General features: G+C 42.0%; 1 protein-coding gene across 2 annotated transcripts in view; it reads right to left on the bottom strand.

Annotated features, from left to right (window-relative positions):
* KIF26A (kinesin family member 26A) overlaps positions 1-24,869 on the bottom strand; it is a 103,887-nt gene that overhangs the window by 38,498 nt on the left and 40,520 nt on the right. For both annotated transcript variants that reach the window (XM_063333474.1, XM_063333475.1), the window contains exon 4: positions 12,358-12,524. In XM_063333474.1, coding sequence (XP_063189544.1) covers positions 12,358-12,524 — 167 coding nt within the window. The remainder of the gene's footprint in view (positions 1-12,357; positions 12,525-24,869) is intronic.

Below are 24,869 nucleotides of genomic sequence, written 5' to 3'. Positions count from 1 at the left end.
CCTCTTAATTTTCTCTTAGTATCTCTTATTAAAATCAGCAAGGCAGAAATAAAAATCAGCTATGTTGACATATTAGGAACATCATCTGCTCACAGCTGATCAGAGAAGACGGGTCCAGAAGGGATTTTAAGAAGTTATCTACAGTTTCCCAATGCTCCATGGTAGGATGAACTTTACTTAATAGATTCCAATATATATTTGTCCAACTTGTTCTTAGAAACCCCCAGTGAGAGCAAGTCCACAGCCTCCTGAGGCAATCAGTTCCAGTTTTTAACTATTCTTACTGTTGGAAAATTCACACCTCATGTCTCACATAGATCTGCCTTGCTGGAATTTATGTTCTTTATTTTCTCTCACCTGCCCAGCAGACATGCAGAAGCACTTATTTCCTTCTGCTGCAGCAACTGTTACCTGTAGGAAGACCACCACCGCACCTCACTCCTCTCTTTTACAAGCAAAAAAGTCATGGCCCTTCCAACCTTTCTTCAAAGGCTGTTTCCTTGATTTCTGGCCATCCTTGTTGCTCTCCCCCTAACTCTGTTCACATCTTCAGAAAGTATGGAATCAAGGCTCTGTGCACCATTGAGCAACAGCCGAGACTCACCTGAATTCAGGCACCACACAAGAAAGACTGGGCAAAGCCACTTTGAGATAAACTCAAAAAGACCTCTGGAAGATGGCAAGTTAAAATAAACCTTCAGGGTGCCCCTGACATCAGAAGAGCTTCCTCATGCTGTACAGACCCAAGAACTGGTCCCTCCTCTCAGCTACACGTTATTATTTAAACAGAAGCAACCAAACAAGCCCATTTTCAAGAATTCAAGCAATGTGCATGCAGGAATCCAAGAAAGAATTTTCACAGCTCTTCCATGTAATTTTTCTCCAGGTTTAAGAAACACCAACGAGCAGATCTGCACGAGCATGGACTGTTACGCTCCAACCACTTTTCTGCTCTCCCAAACCAGTGGTTTCTGAGGTCGCTGCTACAAAATTGTCGTGAGCGATGTCAGCTCCATATTCTCCTCAACTTGCAGATTTAAGACACTTTTCTGGCCAAAGAACATTGCTTCAGCAGCCAGGACCAGGGTTCAGGAACTGACTTTTTTTATATATATCTACCAGAATAACAGCTAGTCACTGCAGCCTGCCATATACCGTTTCCAGCTCTGTTCACTAACGATGTTAAACAAAGCAAGAGCAGACGAACATACTGCTGTACTTCCATACTCGCTGTTTACAATTGTACCATATGACAAACTGCTGAAAACCTGTGTAGGTTAATCTTTATGTAAGCAAGACTGTCAACGCCTAATATAGAAATATGTCAGTTCCTAGGCTGCACACAGCACAGATAGCTACGTATGGAAGAATCCAGCTACCTGAATGCCAGCAATATTTCCTCGCTCTGTTTCATGAACTAACTGAGCTAAAGCAGGCAGAACCACATCAATCTAAGCGTGCTCCTTAGGCAAAAAAAGTTGGCCTTGTTTGCCAGCGAGACTTAGCCTCATGAAACAGTCAGGTTGAGGAGAATAACATTCTAGTCTCATTTGTATTCTATCAAGAAAAAGTAATAAAGACATTCTCAAAACTACAAAGTAATGACACAGAAACAATGGTGCTAACTAGCCCTTCATTATTAAAGTAATTACTTATATAGATCACTTACAATTTTGCCCTGCAATATCAGCTCCCGGTATATAGAAAGAAGCCAGCATCAAAATGACTTACTAGGCAATAAATTATTTTTGTTACAAAGGATATTACACTCCATGTTATTCATCAAAAACAATCTGGTATGAAAAGCAAAAGCATTCTGCTCGTTCAGGCTGCTCCAGGGAAGAAACAAGCACATTTATGATTGGAAAGGATGGGAGATAAAATACAGGACACGGCTAACAAGGGGTTCATCTGAAGCACAAGGTTCAGGCAAATACCAGACAGGAAAGAGGGGGACAGAACGAAGGGGATATCCAGGATTTTCACATTCCCGGTCACATCTGGCAGTCTGAATACAAGTTAGCACCTGTGACTGCAAAGCCTGCTTTACCATAAAAGCTCTGGCGTGGGTTATGTTTTCAGGTTACCTTCCTTTGCCCCAACACACCATCCCCACAGACATACCTTTCTCATCACCTCCAGCTCCCTCAGTTCCACGTTTTAGTGCACGTCTAGAAAATCCACAGAGGATCTTTTCCTGCTCCAGCTGGGTTTTATTTCAGATGCTAAGTCAAAGGCTTGACACCTATACTGCCAAGCAAATAACTTCTCAGAGGGTGCATTTACTTATTCCTACTGTTGGCGAGTTAAACGGTCACTGACAGCATTAAATGATGCAGTGGAAATCACCCAAGTACAGACGTCGTATGCCCACATGATGAATATTTTTAAACAGAGGAGGGACACATGGGCTTCTTAAAGCCCAGCATTCCTGTGATTTATTTAACAAACCTCGGTTCTGAAACGATACTTCTCAGAGGTATAATAGGCTGAAATTGCAGCACCATTTAAAATAGCACTTAGCAGGAAAATGTGAGCTGCATTTTCCTCCGTCACTGCAGATGGAGAGATTTGACTATTTCTGACCCAAAGCTGATAACTTGAAATTTCAGCAGAAATAAGTAACTCCTGAAGACGTGATTGAGACACATCATCAAAGAATAATCTGAAGCTTGCCCTGGACTCCAACTAGCTTCACTAATAACGCTTAGATTAGATTCATTTTATGCTGATTAACTTCCACTGAGTCATTTCCTCCCAGTAAAAACTTCATCGGGCAGTGCTTCTTAGTAAGCGAGCTCCACCACCGAGGACACAAAAAGCCCAACAAAGCAGAAGGCAACCCCAAGAGCATCACTCTGTGATAACCGGCAAAGCAGCACTGACTGATGCTGAGTGAGGTACTGGCTAAGCTCTTTGAAATGTCCTGCCAAAAGAAACATCTTCCATCCTCTATCAGGAAGGATGAGGAAAGTTATAGAAAGCCAAAATTCACTATTTCACAGAGAATTTAAAAGTACCTTCAGAGTAGTCCTGCAGTTGATGAAGCACTGCAGCTATAGTGCTGGTGCATCATTTTGGCTTGACATTTCATTTTTGTTACAAATGATAATGTAGGATATCTTATTTTGCCACGAGCACAAGCAAGCAAAGCAGCCTAGCTCAGAATAGAGACACTGTCACTTGAAAGCCCATCTGCCCTGCAAACCGCATCCTGCACACAGTAAACTAAGTGTTGCAGTGACTGCAAGTCGGCCATGAGAACTAAATATTCAATTATCTATCAGTCTGATTTTACTGTTTTGCCTGCCAAGTCTGTCTGTCTTAACAAAGTATTAAAATAGTTAAATACATTATTGGAAGAGTCTGAAAGGCACTAATAAAGTTGCAAAACAGGTGCAAACTGTCAAATTACATCCCCACAGGAAAGTCACTGTTATCGTTTTACCTATGGAATGCTCCATTCCCACTGCAGCAAAGCCACCAGCACAGCTGCCACTGCCACCATGCTGAGGAGCCCCAAATAACGGAGTCAGAGCAAGCACTGGTGTTCAGGAGTCCAGGAACCAAAAAAGCAGGCAGACTGGGAGGGCTGGGGTGGGGGGAGAGGTGAGAGAACTGCTCATCTTGACAAGGTAGGAAGGGCAGAAAGAAAGGAAGAAGTCGAAGGGAAAAAGAAGCTCTGATAGCTAGACGACAGTGAGATTCCATATATTCAGGAAAACAGAATGATCAGGTGCATTCAGCTATAAATGAACGAGAAAATATAGAAAGGCTCTTATGAAAAATCCTTTTTGTATTTCCTGCTAATCTGGTTGGCACCAGGCTCCCCCCTTGCTTCATTTTGCCACTTCCAGCGTAGCCCATCCTGCTTCCACACAACCCCTGTGGCCTGTGCTACCCAGATAAGGCTTCTCCTCCCAAACATCTCCTTGACACTGATGCCTTGCATGATCTCTCCTTGGCTCATACCCTGGATCCCTAACCCTCTATACTGGGGAGCTTCGTTTTTCAAGCCAATGCCTCCTAAATGCCCAATGTTGCTTCATCTGGTCACCAACACCCCCTGGTCACCATGACCAATTCCCTTCAAGGTGCTCTGAAATCCTCACCACGGGCTCTCCCCCTCATCTGATCACTCAGTGCATCCCCGCTCTAGTCAAATAGCCATATCCTGATCTCGGATCTATCGGCCTTTGGAACATTTTTCATGCTTTCATCAGCGTTCTAACTCAGCAGCGCCGATGTCCAAAACTCTGCCTTCCCTCTCCCCTCAGCGACTCTAATTTCTTTACCTCCTCCCTTTGCTGAACTACAGCTCTGTGTCTCATCTCTGCTTGCCCCGTCAGTCTCATCATCATCACGGAGGAGCTCTTCATAGCAGGGAACCTGGATTACTGTTTGCTGATAAAGCACTGTGTAAATGTATGATGCAGTATTAGCAATGATACCAGTAATGATGTTCTGCTCTTAAACATGCTGTCCTGAGAGTCATTTCTGTCTCCAAGAACAAAGCCTACTAAATTCAGGCTTATCTTCTAATTTATCCTCCTTACGGGCTAATGCCAAACGGGATATACCTAAAGTATGCACCGTTTTGTTTGTCCTTAATTATAGGCAGTATTATGCTGCCACAGCAACTAGGAAAGCTAAAGCCGCCCTAAGACGACACAAGATACCGCACAACACTGCACACCCTGCCCTGTCTCCTGTCCACACATAGCACCATGCTACGCTATGTGCTCATGTTTACTCTGCAGGGACAGCTAGCAACAACATTCCAGCAGCCGCGGCATGGCACCGGCAAGACGAGGCAAGCCGTGTGGTGGCACCCGCTCCGTCTCCATTTGCACATCTGCATGAAGGCATTCCTGCTCCCCCCGTCTCCACACAAAGAGGAAAAAGGGGGCTGGGAAGGCATCTCCTTCTCCAGCACCATGCAGCAGGGAGGACACTCTGCAGGGACCAGGCTGCACTAGATCCAGAAAGGGATTCATTAAGGGGAAAAGGCTAATTATATACCTGTCCCCCCCTGAAACAGCTGGATGCTCCACTTCATCTGCACAGCTGTAGCTCTCCCCCAAGCTGCAGACTGCTTGGCCACCCTTCCTGACCGGCTTGCAACAGTGATCAGATGGCAGCAAAAGAAATTGTGGTATTTGGGGCATTTAACGAAGAAGGGTTGATGCTGTTGAGCTGCGTTAATGCCAGTGAGCCATCACATCCCTGGAAGTGCCCCGCAGCTCCTGTGATACTGCTGTGACACTGCAAAGTACGGACAAACCGTGCATGGGTTTTGGATATACCTGCCAGCAAGGCAGCCTTAATTGGGAAGAGCTGGTACCCCGCTTTCCTAGGTGATTAATTCAAAATTAATTTTCCCATATCACTTCAACACAGGATTTCTTGGGCGTGGGTTGAGCTTAATAAGGAAGCTTTAACAACTGACTCCGCTTCTTTCCTTGACCTGTCATTCACCAAGAATTTACTACGGTTACGTGTAACTGTAGCAAGCACCTCTGTTTCAGCCTCACAGACTAGCTTAACTACCACAGGTCAGCACAAAAAGGTCTAACTCAGGATCCAATGAGTCACACGTTTTCTTCACCTTTTGGTGAACTACTACTTATTCATAACCCAGTTATCCACTTTATCTGTCAAAGAGATTTAAATTGTGCCAGCTCTGCACAAAGCCAGGATACCAGTGCATCACAGCAGGGTACAGGGCAAAAGTTTACAGCTATTAAATACAGAGAACTGATGAACTACATTATGACCTTAGCAGAAATATAATTCTTGCTTTTAACAGGACAGAGAATGACAGGCTGAAGTGATTTAGCTAGTAACATCTTAAACATGGCAACTTAAAAAAAAAAAAAGCATGTTTCATATTTTTTGTGCTTTTTTCCCCTGCATTAAATTCTGAAAGTACTGATAGTCATGGAATAATCAGGTTTAACAGGTTAGCAGTAATATATGCCTCAAGTGTTCCTAATACATCATAATCTTCTTTCACAGAATTTGCATCACTGTCAAACCGAACTACTGATTTTCGGTTGATGCTTTTAACATGTTTCTATGGTTACTTTCCAAGGTTGCATCACAGAAGCCTGAACAGCAGTTCAGAAAGACAAAAGGCATTTTGCATCCTTCACCATATTAAATAATTTATGAAAGTTAAGGCATCCTCATGGAAAAAGAAATACCATAAAAGAATAGGTTCTGAGGTTATTTTCTCAGCAACAGTTTGAAGCACAATAAAATCAATATCTCTACAAAAGCCTTCAAGAACCAGACTATTTGACTAATGTTCCATATGGTACAAAATGCTAAGGAACACATACTAAGTTTAGATCTATATGCACAAGCCTATATGAACTGCATGAATGGATCTTAAAGCAGAATATGTAGACATCTAATTTGCTGCTGTCAGCTTCATCTTTTAAATCAGGGACTAGGCATTGTCTCAGAAAGTGTTTTACATGTGAAAAATGCAAAAATAAAACTGAAAAAAAAAAACCAAAGTAAAAATGGTAATGACAGCCTTTATTATTTCCATTATTTTTCATTCAAAGCCACACAGATTTCATCCATCCACGAAACGCTAAGAATTTTGACTAGTGTAATGAAAGCTTGTACACAAAATATCTGAATTCTCTGCCTACCGCTACACTAGATCAGAGTTTATTGGAACTAATTGAAGTGTCTGAGGCTTGGAACAAAAACACATTAGTCATTTAGTGGTTGTGCTAATATTGCTATGCCTTTCCTGCAGTTTCATTAGATACAGGCTGCTTCAATACCCTAATCATATGCTCAGTCACAGCACAATCAGTACACAGAGTACTGACAAGCTGTCCCACCATGCCTAAAGCTGATAAGGTGTCTGCTCTATGAGTAACCTCAATTATTGACTATATTTTATGGTCAATCTAATGACCAAATGCTTATCAGTGAACCATCAGGTGCCTGTAATAGGATAGTGACCCTTAGTTTATATGTACCATTACTGCTCATTAGTGAATAATTAGATTCTTTAATCCACGACTCACAGGCATTAAAATATGATGGAATATCCTGAATCTAGAAAAAGACGACTATGCTTATTTTAACTCTTAAGATGTTCAATTACATTACTCAGAGATTATATGTTATATCTTGTTAAGAAAAGCTGCTTGCAAAAAGCATATCATGTGTAATGTTTTATGTCATGTCTAAATTGACACAGCTTTCCCAAACATGCAGGAATACGACGAGAGTGGAAAGATAATGGGTGTGATTCACCACCGTGGTTCTCTAGATTTATTAACTTAAATGGTTTTAATCTAGCAAAGCCCAGCAACACTGCAAATAATTTAGAAACCTGAAAACTAGTGAGTGCATAGTGAGTACTACGTTTGGAAGACTAATTCATCAAACAAAAGCAGGCAGATGCAAGGGAAAGTAGCTGCAACTCCACGGCTATTTCCCTGCTTCAAAGGCGGCAGTCCCATGGCAGCAAGAGCAACCCTGTGACCAAACCAGTTTTTAAAAAAATGTGAAAATAACCCAACATCAAACAAGATTAAAACTTAAGGGAGACTTAACACAGTCTGTCTTCTGCTCAGCATTGCTCAGGGCTGCTTGGTTTTATACATTATTATTTCTTCTAAGCAGCTGTGATTCCTCCTGGCTGCCCTGTCACTGCTCAAACCTTCCTTCCAGCTGGCCTTTGTGTGCCGAGGCCAGGCAGCCATGCCCTCACCAGAACACCGCGCTCCCACCCGGCAGCACAGCCGGTGCCGCCACCACTGTCACCAGCCACCAACAGGCGGAAATGTCACGTTAATAGTGACGGCTTCAATTTCTCGGGGGCCTTGATTCTCCTCCCAAGAGAATGGTATTTTCTTTTTTGGCAGACAGCCCATTAACCTCTACACAAGTGCATGCCCATTCTCCTCCTCGCTGCCCTTCTGCCTGTTCTTGGAAGCATCATTTCCTCTCTTCCCCAGGTGTCCAGTTGACAAAAAAACCCAGCAACTTACTCAGCTTTATACCACGATAAGCCAATATTTACTTAGTTGTAAGTATAACCCACAGAAGGGTCCTACAACTATCTCACATATTTTCACTTAGTAATATAAAGTTTGTTCAGGTTCCTTATACAAAAAAAAACCAAAACAACCCAACCCCAAAACCTGGAAACAAGTATGAAGCATGGAGCACTAAGGAAGGCACGGCTCATTCCACACTAAGGTAACAAAGCCCAGCTGCATTCTCTTAAATCTAAAGAATGCAAGATTAAACTTCCCCTGCATTTAAAGGGTAAACTGGGAGCCTCTTCACAGCCATCCATGCCCATGAACTGCACTTTTTGCTCTGACTTTCTTAGTCTGCCACTGACCTACTGAGAAGCTGCATTTTCTGCTAAACCCTCTGGTCCTTCAGTAGCATGACCATTGAGTAACGTCTGGCAATTTGCTTGTGTGACACAGTCAGATGTTAATCAAAGCTTTCCTCCTTCTATGACAGATCAGAGTGAGGAAAAAAGCTTAAAACTGATTTAATTTCTTAATACGCTTCTGTCTGCTGGCTCTAATATTTGGCTTTGATTTTGAATACTTAGCACTTCCATGCTAGACACTCTGCACTTCTAGGTAATGAATAAAATACTACTTTTTTTTTTTTTTGAAAAGCAGAACATAATTAAGCTTGAAGAAATTAAATATGACATTCAAATGAGAAAGAGCTTTGGATGAATATGTAGATTTGGGCCGCACATATGCTTAACAAAATCAATGCATCCACTGCAAAGACTATCCTAAAGATACCCATTTTAGCCATGGGTACCTCTTATCACCAGGTAAACATTTTGCTGCGGGTCTTAGTTATTATTTTCCAGGTGAGGACATGAACTCTCTGTACTGTCTTTTGAGTTTGTGACCTTACAAACACAAAGCTATGACTCCCACTGAGGAACAAACGGCAGTAAAAAACAAACCAACCAACCAACAAAAACCTGCAGAGACCTCCTGCCTTCTCAGGCACAAGACAGCCCACAAGCAAGAGTCAAAGGGTGCTACCCTTAAAGACTCCAGTTTTAATGTGAAAAAGACATTTATTTGCTGCCAGGAAACTATGCCACAGCCCAAAAGCTAATTGTGCTAGGACCTGTACAAACACAGTTAATGCTATTCCATGAAGAACAAGACTGGAATCCTTTATTCATGTGAAAAAAAAATTGGGTCTAGTGTTGTTCCTGCTAAGGAAATCGCAGATGCAGTCTCCACAAGCACCCTACGAAGGCTTTTTCTTCCAAAGTAATTAACCCTGCACCCCAATACACCGAATGTTAACAGACACACATATTTTTGCCTAGCTACTTTATTTCTGTGACAAAACAGCCCTTTTCACAAGCTAAGGTCCCAACCACAGCCCCTTTTACAAAAGGGCTCTTGTAAAAACATGAAGGTACTCAGTAGATTTGGTCAAAGAGAGGGCAATGATTCCAAAAAAATAAATATGTGTGTGTGATTATCAATATATTAATTGCATTTATTCCAGTAGAGAACAAGGAACAAAACGTGCCAGGCTCTGCATAACGCGAGTAACACACTGGCCCCACTATGAAGTTCACAGTTTAAGTGGCTGAGGAGGGAAACACGGTAAGGAAAGAATCAGCAAATCCAATGAACAGGGACCACAGAGTAACACTAGTGCCACGACTCCTCTTTCATCTCTAGGGGCTTGCTGAGAGAGGATTATCTGAACTGAGAGACAAAGGACAGAGAAGTGGATGTTGCTGCAAAGGATTCAAGGCAGGGGTGACCTTCTTCCTCAGCACGCTCAAGGCCGGATCGTCCAAAAGCAAAGAGAAGACGGACTGGAAAGGCTGGAGCAAAGAAGCCTGATGTCCCATCAGTACTGAACAAAACCAGCCAACACTGTTGATATCCCAATATTTGTGGTCCCTGGATAAGCTGCTACCACCCCAGTTTCTGCCGGCATCTGTCTCTCACTCATTCTTGAAGATTTCCTCCTCTTCCTCTCCCCTCCTGCTGAGGGCCGCATGGCTCGAGGGTGGGAGGAAGACTCAGCATGGAAACTTTGATCCATAAGGTCCCCATGCCAGGAGGAGTCAGAAGAGAAGAAGGAGCAGGGGGAGAGGGAACCTCTCCTGAGGTTAATGCCAATGGTGGTGGAGCAGCCTGGCCACGACTATGCACCTGACAACCTGCTCTACATATTAATGTCCGCCAGGGATCAATAATGGATCTCTCTCCCCCAGCCTTTGTGAGTGTTTCAATTTGTATTTTTAATCACAGTCATAACTGAACTTGTTTCTTGAATGCTTGCTTTTAGGGAACCTGAGATTCTTAGACAGGCTCTGGAATACTGAAATACATTAATCAGCAACGTGATGAAAGATCATGAAAATTCTACAAAACTAATTCAGATAACTGATAATTGTTAAAGGAAAAAAAATATTTCTCACTTAAGTCTCTCTCTCCAACAACAACCACCAAAAAAGAAACAGAAGTGCTTTGTGCAGAAAAATTTCAACCAGACCCGTTCTTTGGTTAAAAAATTGAAGGGAATCGATTTTGAACAGAGGAAACATGGGTAGGGAATAAGCAATGTACTAATGGGTTTTAAAGTGTTTTAGCTAGCACATAGCTGCTGAAGCTATAAAACTCTGATTCACTCAAGGCAAAGACAGATTCATGAGAAGCAATTAGTGCCTGATCCAACCTACAGTGATGTCATTTGCCGTCTTGCTGTTGACTTCAAGAATCTTTGAATCAAGCCAACGACAATCATTAGTAAGGATCTGTCGCTTTACAATAAAACCAGAACTGAGTTTTTTCTGACCAGTGACAGAAACATCACTGGGCGAAAAGGTTTTGGATCTTATTTCAGATTATTAGGCACTGATTTCTTTCTCTCAATTCCAAAGGGCCCATTTTATTTTCTGGATTCCCCAGTGAAAGTGACAGTCTTTATATTTGCTTACGATATACAGAGTCACACTGAAATAAATCCAAAGGAGTTTAAGCTAGACTGTTCATACCCACGATATGAAATGCAGTAACGAAAGCTATGCTCTTGTCCAGCCTAGGTACTTTGGAAAGGATTCATCTGTCCTTATTTAGGCAACTAAACAAGAAAAGAGATGTCTGAGCTTTTCCCCCTGACCTTTCCTCTCCACTCCCACTGATTGCAGACACCTATCTTAAAATGAAACAAACCATTCTCTGTAAGCAACCATTCCTCTGTGTTGACTTTAAACCTGCAGCACTTAGCACAGACACAAACACCAACTTACACACAGCACTCCTGGGCAGCCACGTCCCAGCACAGACACAAACACCAACTTACACACACCACACCTGGGCAGCCACGTCCCAGCCTCCTGTGTACAGACAGACTGTGATAATTAGGCATACAATGCTTAAGACTCATTGTACTATGTTCTTTTAAAACACAGGACGTGGGAAGTTGAGCTCCTCCTGAGGTCAGATTGTAACTTATAGTAAACGTCTTCTTTTTTTTTTAATGGTGCAAAACATGTTGAAGATCAAGGAAGAGGAAACAATAGAATTACCATCATGATTACATGATAAGAAGGATCCTCACTCAGTGCATAAATTTGACTTTAATGCCATTCACAGACATACGTTTTTCAATATTGTCTCAAAACATGTTCAGTTCTGAATTAAAAAAGGAGTTTGGAATGTAAGTACAAAGCCCTGAATTTTGTTGTCTTAAATACCATCTGCTTGACAGCGTATTGCATTTAATCAACATTCCTAATTACAACAAACATTTCACAAACAAAACTAACATATCATTTTTGTTATAAGACCCAAGAATGGGAAAAAAAGATTGTGCTGAGCTACTGCTAAAAAAGAACGTCTTAAACTGTTTTAACTGTTGCTACTGACTATGGGGAGACTTCTATTTGCACACATAAGCCATGCTACTGAATAAAAGTCTAACTTTTTTTTTTTATTTAGGTCTGAGTAAAAAAAAACTTGTTACTTCAGCTTTTGCTCCAAGAAAACCTACAGAGTAACAGACTTGCTACAGGTAGGAATGGCCATTAAGGACTAGATAAAGACCAACACACATTTTCTTGGGTTTTGGTCAATAGAGGTTCTTGCTCAGGTCTCCAGTGAGAGAAATGGGGGCATTATCATCACAGTCCTGCTCCCCAGTGGTAGTGGAAAGCCACAGTCATGACCAGGTGACCAACTCCACCTCTCAGCAACCAGCACCACACACACCACCTTCTACCCATGGCAAAGACGCAACAGCATTTCACAACCAATTGAAGACCCATGAGCAGTTACAGAAACCAGAAAGATTAATAACTACCTTATGAAGAATGATGCTGCAGCTGAGGTACCTGCCGAGATTCCAGCTGGAGCAACCAGGCTCTGGGAGGTGGCCGAGCCGCCTGCTCCCACGGAGTCAGAGTTGTTCTGCCCTGAGCTGATCTGAACACTGGGACCATCCCGGCCACTTTCTGGTGCTGTTTCCGCCTGAAAAAAATAAAAACACGTATACAGGTTAATACAGTTGCTGAATAGCCATGACGGGGAGAAGTCTCATGCAGCACTTCCAAAGAGTTTGCAAGGGCGAAGGTGAGGATCAGCAGCGGCTGAGGAGCAATACGGCTGGACAGGAGTACCACAGTAGGTCCCGCAACAGAGAAAGTAAAAACCATGACCGCAGCAGATGAGCGGAATAACACAGAGACCCTTTGTGATGGGTAATGCACAGTTAAATAGTTTGACAGGCATGAAGAAATGGAAAACGATAAGCAGAACCCTTTTGTTTTACAGTGTTATTTGGGAGCTGGCAGAACTGTTTATCTGGTTCAGTTATAACTGTCAGGAATTATTTCTCAGTGGCACATCATCTACGAGACCTATCTGTTTAAGAGGAACTAACCAAACAGTCACGTTTGTAACATGTTTCCACATGAATAATCCCAAGAACTAAATAAAAAAAAATTGATTTTTTTAAAACATATCTATAGCCCTGCTTTTCAGCATTATTTATCTTAGCAGCACAAGTGCACGGCATTTGTTCCTCCTGCAAACCGTTCCAGTGGAAGAACAGGAGTGACTGGAGATGCATCTTCTCCAGCATAATGAATCTGTGGTATTTGAGACAGAGTTTGGAGGGGGGCGACTGTTTTGGGATTTTGCCAAAATATCAGACATCTGTATTGTGAAATTGCGTCATGTTGATATCTTCATGCTTAGGCCACCAGGCCTTTCAGTACCACGTTCAATTAAGCCCCATCAGTCAAATGCTCATTGACAGTGCTGGGAAGGCCTCCTTTTCGGAAGAACCTGCTCTATGTCTAGGAGTACTGAAGATTTAATTAAAGACGACACCACAATAAATATTTGTCAAAAAGAGTTAATTGCTTCATGTATGATAATATATGATGTTTCTGTCATCTGAAATACTACTTTGACATTTCCAACTAATTAGCTAAAATAAATTCCAGAAAAGGAGACAGCCTTGTAATGAAGCACAAACGCAATTAAGTACTTCCTGGGATGCCACCAAATTTTAAATTCTGTGCTGCCATAGATCATGTTTTACAACTATAGATATGCAGACATGGTAATAGGGCCTTCCCAGTTACATACACACCCTCAATTTTCTCATACACTGACAACCCAAACAGAGTTTTTCTCATGAGAACTGAGGCAACCCAGTTATTAGGTATCAAGTAAAAGAAAACTCTGCCAACCAAGCAGCGCTCGACTGATGCATGAAAGGCCGTCTGGAGTTTCATGTGGACTCATTCCCATAGGTTGAGTGCTGAATTCCCAGTTCCCAGCAAAGTCAACAAGAAGAAAGCTCACCCAGCTCTTTTGAAAGTCTGCTCTTTAAAGATTAATACTATTATCAGTATTATGGAGTGGCTGACTAATGCTTTACCATAGACTGCTACACAAAAAAGTTCTTTTAAGAGAGCTGAAGCTGAGACACAGAAGAATACTCATGCAGATTAACATAATTTTAGCAAAGCTACTCACACTAGAAGCCTAACTGGAAACTTTGAATAACTCTCTGCAAAACTGTTCACTCTGTAATACAGAAGTCTCAGGAGACTTAGCAATGCAGGCAAAAAGGCAGTGACCAAGCACTGCTAGAGGTAAAGATTGGCACAAAAAATGGTATGCCAGCAATATGAGCAGGTACTTCACTAACTGAAGCAACAAGTGTGCGGTCTTGACACATTTTGGTCTTTAAAATCCATGGAAAGTATATGGCATGGGGAAAACAATGCAGACTGGGAAAGATCCAAACGGGACATCTGAACTTTTGAGTTACATAAACTGATGCAAAGCGCTAATAATAAGCGGTGCTTCCTACAGACTTAGCAATTTACAGACTAAGAAACCTATACCAGAAACTCTGGAGCCAGTACACCGGGCTCACAGACTGGCACGCCAAGGGGCTGCCATGCACAGTGGCCAGTGGCATGATAGCCAGCAAGAGAAGGAAACCCTACCAGCAGCCACTGGCAGCCTAACATTAGCATTTGAATACTCCCATGTGTTCTGCCAGGAAGACAACCATAACGCTCTATCACATGTGCTGTTGTCTCAGACTAAAAGTTACAAGGTCAAGATTAATTCCCAAGACATGTTTTTCCATTCACTTTCAACAGGGGCTATATTAGACAACAGGACTTTGAAACAAAGAAAATTAATGTTTAAGCAAAATATGGAAAAAAGAAGACAGAAGCAGCAACCTGTTTCTAATCGCTCATACTTTTAATTAATGCATAGTCTAAACAATGGCATAATCTAAAGCTGAAGATGGAATCTGTAGAGTTAGCATGAAACTCTAGTGAATTTTACAGCAAAGTGTAACAGATTGGTAAGAACTGACTGGAATCTGTTAACCAGAAAGGGGTTTGTTTCTTTGTGAACACTGTATTCATCTTCCGAGAGGTCAATTTCCGTAAAAGCTATTCACATTTAGCAAAAATATGTGCAATGTATAACATGCATGCTTTTTTTCATCACTTTTTTATTTCTACAAGAACTTAGAAACCCACATTTCTACGAGACCAATGATTGTGGACATAGCATCTAACTTGAAATACCCAAATCAAACCTAGTATTTCAGATAGCAGATGGCTGAAGTACTTTCTAAACCAACATATCTGAGTTGGATGTCTGTAAATTGCCATTCACACTTTTGAAGACTCAAACTGTAATTTCTGGGTAAATTTGGAAGTTTTATTCTCAGTTCTGTGCGTCCGTGAAAGGAGAATGAGGGGAAGCCAAGGAGAAGGCATTGACTCTTGTAAAGCAGGAAAAACTGAAGTAAGACACGCAAGATAAAATCATCAGAAGACAACCCATATCTTTTTCATTAAGTCTTCAATTACCCAATTAAAATTCTTAAACACAGCGGTAACATCAGTTTTGATGCCTGGTGAGAAGCTAAAAAAGCACAAAACAAGTTCTTCCAAGTTTAGGACTCATTTCAAGGACTGCTTGCACCATCCAAAGTGCAGACATTTTCCAGCACAACCATGTTGAGCTCCCCGAGACAGCTGCATCTCTCAGCTGATGCGGAGGGCTCAGGTATGAGGAAATTTGTGAGTCCAAGCCATTTGCCCTGAGGCAGGAAAACTAAAGACAAGTAATGGGACCCTCCTGGACTCTCCAATTTGTCACACCAAGGTTTTGGCTTCTGTCGCTTAGAGCTGCTGAAGGGATAGGAATAAGATAAGGGGGCTTTGTTTTTAAACGAAATACTTCATGTATCTCCGTCATCTCAACCCATGCTCTTCTGGGGACTGCGTGTGGAAAATATCATTCTCTAGAGGAATGAGAGCAATTTTGCATGACTTTACTAAGCATGCAAGTCTGCACAGGGAGAAGACTCCAGTCTGCAGCTGAGAGGGAACTGTGCTTCACCATTTACTACATTTTCATAAATCATTCATGATCAAACACAGAAATCATAACCTTATCACTATGAAGTGTTACTGACTGCACTGAATATTTAAAGTGTCATAAGCCTCCACATCCAGAGATTAATGTTTGTTTTCATTTTCTAAGAAAAGGTTTGGGGGACAAAAGCCATTAACCCTCTGGAAACCAGCTAATCCTCAGAGGAAGGTTTTCCAAAACTGTTCCCAGGACACCTTCACTCTGCTATCTCTGAAGTCTCATGAAATCTGGTACCAATAAGAGCACAGCAAGGACAACGCTCAAAAATGTGACACCAGGCGTTCTGCATGTGCAGGAATGACTGATGCCTCGGTGCTTCATATTGGTGCCTGCATCATGGATAGGCGAGTTTCTGTACCAGGTCTCAGTGCCCATCCTGAGGACACGGGAGCAGAGCTAGACATCCTGTGTTTTGGCCGGCAGCTTCCACACACGCAGCTGAGGTTGGCAGGGCCACAACAAGCAGCGACAGCATGAGTTGTTCCTGGTTACGATGGCCACAGGCTGGGGGAGAGGGCAGGAAGAGACAGAAGTAATCTGATATCCTTGAGCTGTGGAGGTGTGCTGGGCAGAGCGGGGGCATCCCCTGCCCCGTCCCGGATTCCCAGCACACAGGTTCCCTGCCCTGACCAGATGGCAGGAAACATCTGCCCAAGTTTAAACAAGTCAGACTAGTCCAAAATTACACTACAGAGAAGTTGGCCATAGAATAAATTTCCAGGTACACAGTACACTGCCAGGCCATTACCATCTAAAGGACAATTACAACCCTAACAAGCTCTTCACAAGTTTGAAGTGCAAAGCCAAAAACTAAGCCATAATGTTTCCAGTTTCCTGAATATTTCCATTCTCTGGACATTGACCTTTGTCCAGGGATCCAAAAAAGCCAAGTTAGGTACTGTAACTTTGTCTCTGTAACTCATGCAAAATACGTGCCTGGTAACGGGCAAGAAAAACATGGGAATATAAAAATCTAGAGGAAAAGAGAAGAAATCAATCCTAGCATTGCACGGCAATGGTAGAAGAAAACCAGAAGGCTGGATAGAGCTGTAGCAGAAAGTAATCAGATACGATGTCTAAATATAAGTATCAAGAACAGATTGAGAGAAGAGGGTATGGAGAAAATTACAAAAGCACCAACAAGTCTGATACACATCTGTGTAATCAGAGTCAGAACTCAATACAATTTATTTTATTTCAAAAAATTGGTCCCATAATGAAAGCATTCAGCAGGGCTTCAACAGTGAATTGCAAGTGAAGCTCTAGCAAGATCAAGCCTTAGTCTGTGCTGGGTCTTTTTCTATTTTTAATTTTCTTTTTAAGTTGTTTTCACTCCATTCTGACTAGCAGGCAAGCATACAGAATTTTGAGTATTTGCTTTAACTTACTATATTGCCCTTTCAGACTGGAACGTCATAGCCAATTAAACTGTAAAAACTGCTTGATCTAATGATTTTGCAATATATTAAATCTACTGTTTGTATATGATAAAACAATAATTTTCCCCCTAAATGATTCATGCTAAGACTCTTATGACCTACTACCACTAACTGGAATAAACGTGACGTAAATCTCTATCTGGATAATGCTCATACTATAAACCCTTCCTTCCCGTAAGTGTGGATAAGTCCTGCATACATCTTCTATGTGAAATGCCTCCTCCTCCTCACGCTGCCGAGCTTTATGTAAAGTTAACTGTGCGGTACACGCCAAGCTGAAGTGAAACATATTCTGGATAAACTTTTTACTGCCTTTTGACTATGTTTCTGCCAGGGCTCATTATAAAATAACTAGGGCATTTTATAACTACAATAGACTACCATAGTCATTTTATAACCTGCAGCTGCAATGTGGTAACAAGAATGCCTAAACCTGTAGTTTCAGACTTTTATGTGCATCTCGTGTTCAATGTGAATCAAATGCAGGGCATAATATCCCTTCCTCCAAAATAGGTTTTCAGCTACAAGAGCTGCTAATGCCTAGCTTATCATTGATCTCTGAAGATGAGGCAGAAGGAGAAAAATCACAGAGAAGTAGAATTAAATAGAAATAGGAGGGCTCGTCTGCTGTCACAGACTGAAAGTAATATAGGAGATTTAGAGACAACCTCAGGGCCCTTGCTTTTTGGATTAATATCTGAATTACTAAAACAGGTTAAGGGTTTGGATGTTTACCACCAAAAAAAATCACTAGCAGTCTGTGTGTCATGCACAGAAAGGACCTCATCCTTCAACTGGAGGGTTGCACCCAGCTGCATCCAGACCTGATGCCTTTGGCAGAACAAGGATGGAGAAGAGGCAGCTTGTTTCCCTCTGACCAGGAGGTCCTGATCTCACTTTGGCCCAAGATTTCTCCTAAACCACGCTCCTGGGTCCCTGAGAAATTTATTAAGGTTTGGGACAGGTCTGGGGAGGCCTTCTTCATCTGCAAAATGCCCGTTCCTTCCTTGACTCCATGTTCTCAGGCTGGAAGGTCTCTGCAGCCAGGGCTCTGGTAGCACAAAGATGCCACTGGGCAGCGACGGACCAATTACTTCACATTTCAGACACTCAGGACAGTGGTACCAAAAGAGGCAGCAAACGATGGTTCGGGGTTTTTTTACCTCCTCACAGCTATCTGACTACCAGTCACACAAACTTCACCTTCCTAGCCGCTTGTGTAAACCCAACACTTGGAAAGTCAGGAGGACATGAAAAAGCGCTATCAAGAAGGACGTGGATTCTGCTGCACATAAACACTCTCGAATTGGGACTTTTCACATGGAATGGGTTTAAAATAGCCAGACTAGAGGAACTGTTTCTTCTAATGCCTCCAGGCAAGCATCAGAAAGTGTTGCTCAGAGCCCTCCCTGCTGACACGTATTACAACAGTTACAGCCTGCAAAGCCAAAAAGATATAGCTGTATACTGCTCAGGGTGTTTTAATTTACCATTGTGGTCAAAATTAAAAATGAACCGTTTATTCAAGTGGACAAATATACAGTTGAATCCCTGCTTTTTGTCAGAGGCTGATATGAGCAAGTGAAGGAATTCATTAACAAGCTCATAATAATGCAAATTTCTGTCAGTTTAGGATTGGGTTTCCTACAAGAAGACAAATGCTTTTCCATTAGGACTGACTTCCACAGGCCAGATGCGTTCTTAACAGCAGCAAAATATGGGACACATCCAGAGCTTTGGATCGGAAGAACTTGTGTCGCCTTCCTGACTCCGCAAAAAAATTTCTCAATGACTTTAGGCAACTCAACCAAAATCTCACTGTGTCATGATTACTCTCTATACAGCAAAATGGAACAACCATGTTCGCAAGAATTACACATCTTATAATTTTATTGTAATCATTATATTGTTATAATGATTGACATAAAATGTCAGCAAACAAAGGCAAAGGTGGACAGAGACTGTCATACCTAATTTCTTTCAATCATGCTTGAACTGCTTATATATTGGATGTAACTACTTTAAAGAGAACATCCCTTGGGACCAATTTGCCTGACAGCTACCACACACAAAGCACCCATTGACTAGTATCTTGCTTGAAGAGATACAAGCCCTCGTTACATGAACGGAAAACGGGTCTTTAGTACACCCAAATCTAGAGAACAAGGTTCAATTACAGGCAAGCTCATGAAGCATTATTAAGTTTGCAAACATGGGGACAGCTCTGACTATATGATCATTGTTGAAGGACACTGAGCTTCCAAATTAGGGATGGAGCTGTGCAGATGCTGCTCTTTTTTCCTTGTGGCTGTTCCCTGATGACCCGTTGTTCACTCCCCCCATGGAAACCTGTAACCCAGACGCACAGTCCTGACTCACCATGACTGGAGTGAAATCTCCAAGTCTGCAGATGTCCCAAAGCTCTTTCAAGTGGCCAAATGCCATGCCAGAGATGAAGAACTTCAGAAGAACTTCCCAAATGTGAGTGGGCAAAGAAGAGCCAGGTGACATTTGACATAGATAAGATCATGTATTTAGGGAAAATATAATTTAAACCACACATAAATGATGCTGAACCCAAAACTGGCAGTTCCAACTCAGAACATCTAAAGGCCGTTGACAGTTCCTCTGAAATCATCACTTCAAGATCGGGCAGCAGCCAAAAAAAAAAAAAAAAAAAAACCACCAAACAAACCCCTTCCCCCCGCAAAAAACCCCACCAAACAAATTTTGGACATCACAAGGCAGGGCACTGAGAACAAGAAGGAGGGGGTCCATACTCTGAGCACCAGGTGCAGGCCAAGCCCTGCATCTCAAGACAGTGGTAGTGGAGTAAGGGAAATGACAGAGACAAGCAAGTAAACGGTCAAGAGGATGGAGCAGCTGCCTTAGAAGGAGAGATGAAAGAGGCTGGGACTCTGGTTTGTAGAGGGGAAGGCTGAGGGTGATCTGACTGAGGCTTGCAAAGTCATGGAGATGGCAGCTAAGCTGAAAGAGAGAGAGTACTTATTTGCACTGGGATAGTGAACTTGTGGAACCTGCTGACACAGGAGGCTGTGGAGGCAGAGTGTCAGCAGATTGAGAAAGGGATTAGATAAATTCCTGGACAGCAGGTCCAGAAACAGATACTAATGGGAACAGAGAGGGATGTGTCCCTGAGACTTCCCTAACTGTGTATGATGGGGAGTATGAGCAGACTGTAGAAAGCAGACAGGCTCCATAGCTCTCCCTAAACAATATTTCAAGCTCTGCTGATGCAGACAGCCCTGGGCTAGATGGGCTGGAGCTCAGACCCAGTAGGATATTTCTTATGTTCTTATCATACCCATACAGTCTTTTCACACCCATACAGTCTTTTCACTAGAGTCTTTCTTAGCTTAACTGGTAACAGGAGGTTGTGCTATTCCCATAGGCACCCACGTGTACTTCAGAGTCATCAGGAGAGGTTGGTGAGACTCAACGGGAGGTCTACACAGCCACTCTGCATGCAGCAACTAAACCCAGACCCTTCCTAAGCCAGGCATCACAAGGGCTGCTCTCCCCTTCTTCATCCTTCCACTGCCATCTGCCCCCCTACAGCAGCCAACTGCCTTACCCAACTTTACCACTGTCGCTTTTGAGAAGCGGAAGGAGGAGGTTCTGTATGGCAGATCCATTATCTTTGCCTAACAACGCCAAAAACACAGCAATGGACTTCTGCCTATGGCATCTTTCAAATGCTTCCTTCAACTAAGGTATAAGAAAAGAATAAACTTGTCCAGTTTTGAGATAGTGGCAGCTATGCAAACCCAGAGGAGTTAATTCTAAGCACTTGGGCACCAAACAAACGCAATAATAATAGGTCGACTCTGGAAGATGCCTAACCACATCAGTTTGTATAACAATTTATATGGACTCACTTGCCTAGAAGTATTTCACGGTTGAATCTTACAAGTACTACTTTCAGATTCAAGGCAAACCTCTAATTATTGATCCTTCGTTACACTGGGAAATTACCTCATCGTAGTTTTAAAGTTCTATTTATAAGTCTAATAATCTCATCATTGATTACAGTGACGGTATTCTAATTATAAATCCATTATCTCCTCAACAATGAAATAAAATCAATAATGCACGTAAATGGGAAAAAAGGAATTTAAATGCATACATTAATGTCATTTCAAGTAGCACTATTTTATGCACCATCTCTAACAAAACTGTGTCACATCATTAGCAATAATGTGAAAAATCTTTTTCAATTAACAGAGACGATTTGATGCTATGTTCAGTAAAGTGGCAATCCATTCCATTAAACACACACATATGAAATGCTTGAAACATCTATGAACTCCATCTATACATCATAAATTCTCTCCCAAGTGCTGAAACAGAAAAGCAGATACATTTTCTATCGACGCTTTTTAAACCTCCTTTCATAAGCCACCACCCAGGGCATTGCAGTGATTCCATTTGCAAGTAACAAAGAGCATCAATATTTGCCACATGCTCAGCCGCTCATGCCACAAAAGAACGGGAGATGCTTTCGGCAATGCTCACGCTGTGCACAGCTTGAGTACCTGGAGTCCCACGACCTCAACATGCCATCAGCCCAGTACACAGCCTATGGAGCAAATGTTATAGGCGAGGCGCTTTCCAAAAAACGTACGATGTTCGATCCTATTTTACACAAGCCGGACGACTGGGCAATCCACACCTGCATCCAGCCGCGCAAAACAGTTCCTTCCACGTGGTATAGAGAGATCACTGCAAAAGGCTTTCTCTCCACCAGCCCACACACGGCCAAGGTCTGAGCTCAGCCTGAATTTATCTGGTTTCTCTGCTGCATTAACTTCTGAAACTAAAGGACATTATTCAGCTGCAGCCCACCCGTAACAACCAACATAGCCAGCGCAGAGCAACAGCAGCCACATTAAAGCACTTCTATGTCAGCTATACAGAGTCTTTCTCAAATGTTGGATGACACTTCTGAGCTCCAGCCAAAAAGCATGAGCCTTTCCTGTAAGGTGATTTCTAATGTTGGGGTGGCGTGGGATGCATGGATTAACAATCAGTTCACTGGCGAGTTCATAGTGGAGCATATGCACAGTATAAATGGACCAGGAGGAAACAAAAGAAGCTGAAAGTGAATTAAGTGAACAGAAAAGGCCATCCCAAAGAAACTAGCTGAAAGGCGAGAGTAGAAAATATAAATATTTCGCATAAAAAAAGGAAGGGATTTTTTTTAATCTTAGTGTAGTTTATGATAAAACTTGCTGGATGAGAGAATGACCTGTGGGCCAAAGGTAAATCCTGTGGATTATCATTTGCACATAATCGCTGAAGTCTGCTTGTTTAAAATCTACTCCTCATGAGTTCAGGTGAAGTCTGGGCCGACATTCTTTATTACTGCTTGTTGACTTCAATTGTCAACAAAGGCGAGTATGGACTTGTCTCCCTGCGAGTGCTGTAATAACAACTGCTTAGCCTAGAGGGGTGAAGGATCAAAAGAACAGTTTTCAGGTGGTAATTTGAGCCACAAGAGGGTCTGAGTCCTGAGAATAGTTACCCTGTCCCACATTGTAAAACCAATAGTATGGCAGAAGTGTCAAATACACAATATAAAGAGACACAATCCACACCCTCACCTAAGAAAATGCTCATTTCCAGCTTGTAGCCAATACCCATTCTGTCAACTCTTAACATTTTTCCTAAGTCACTCTGGTACCTGGGGATACTTTTTAAAGTAACCTCATTTTCACCTGCAGCATCCTACACTGGGGGCAATCTAGAAAAAAAGAGCACAAAGTCCTTGGCAAATACACAAAGCAGAGGGCTATGTTTTTATCTGCGTGTTCAAGGCTAAATTTCCAATGTGAGCTTTCTAAACGGGTCTGCTACCTGGCTGCTGGGGCAGGGTCTCGCTGACTCTGAATGCAAGGCGCTGGTGGCCACGTCGTCCTCCCAACATATCCCTCCTTCTGCATTTGCCAAGGCAGCAAAGTGCTGTAATGCAAGGCAATACCGCCCAGGCGAGACGCAACCAACCCGGGAAAGGTCTTTTCCATGGGGGCTATAAATTAGGTTATTATGACAAAAGCATTTAGTAACTTGGATCAAAAGGTTTCCTTCTGCTCTTCAGACTTGTTACGGAGTGACCAACACTAGCTTTGAAGATTTGGGGTTTTTTGTCACCCCCTTTCCTTTATGTTCTCTCTCTACAAAAGCAGTAGCACCACCACCGCTAAAGCTAAAGGGAAAACAGAAAAGCCTCTATGCAACCCTGGCCCCACCACCTGTCTGGGGTTTGCTGTTGACTTCTGCAGAACCAAGATGTTATATGTAAAGTCTGAGAAATGTCCCAAAGCTCAAAGTCATTCAGACATCTCACAGCCAAGATTTATGGTCAAAGCACTATATTTTAATTGTTTCGTTACAAAATATATGTCACGCATTGTATTAATAAAAGGTCACTGAGAAAGCTATCAAGAAGGATTTTAAAAATTAATTTAAAAATCCATTTGGTGTGACATTTATCAAAGTAAAAAAGTAAATGCTGGAAAGTAAATCTTGTCATTCTTCTGTTTTCCACAGTCAGCTTTTTATTGCATCTTCTAAGCAAAACGTAAGTCATCCTTACTATAAACAAACAAAGAGGATTTAAGGAAAGTCAACAGAGGCTGAAATACCCTCAGATGAATCCATCTGGTTTACATTAGCGTAAGCAGGAGACTTATTCCTAAGAACTACAGGAAAGCTTGAATTGTGACCAAAATAACTTTCAGAGATTTTTCACATTAAACAAATGAACATAACTCTTAACGTTAGAGTACATGCACCCATTTACACACGTCATGGGTGAACCCTCCCTCTCCGAACCTCACTGAATCAGGCCATAAACTTATGCCTAACTTTAGATTTGTGAATACTCTCAGGGAAATACGTTGGCCCATTGATAAATTTACAAGTTTATATACATTTGCTTTAAAAGTTTTACTTAAGTTGCTTTCAATTTCCAGCACTCCAACTTTTCCCGTTTCATGGGAATGATGCATTTTTAAAAATATTTTATATCAATTTAGAAATGGGTAAAGATTCAAGGAGCCATAATATTTTGCTTTGTAACCAGTACCATTCATATATATTCGAATAAGAAATACAGCATGGCAAGGTTTAATTTTGCATAAGATGAAAGAAAAAGCAATTTGCAAAACAAGCTCTATTTCACCGTGATGTCTTTATAGCACATGGCATGGCTACTTTACCACTTTTATGCAGTACATAACACTGCATACTAATCACACAGCCAATGGAAAGCATACAGTAAGACCTCTTTTTCCACAATACACGACATATGCAGATACTCCTAACAGGCGTACAAGGTATTTGGAGTGGTTTTAATTTGCTACCTCTCAGTCAGATTCCAACACACCTAGGAAGCCTAAACTGCTCTTGCTCCTCTGCTTCTGTGTTA

The sequence above is a fragment of the Chroicocephalus ridibundus genome, chromosome 4, assembly GCF_963924245.1.
Source record: "Chroicocephalus ridibundus chromosome 4, bChrRid1.1, whole genome shotgun sequence".
Taxonomy (NCBI): Eukaryota; Metazoa; Chordata; class Aves; order Charadriiformes; family Laridae; genus Chroicocephalus; species Chroicocephalus ridibundus.
The sequence above is the reverse complement of the archived record's forward strand: the minus strand, read 5'-3'. Positions and strand labels throughout refer to the sequence as shown.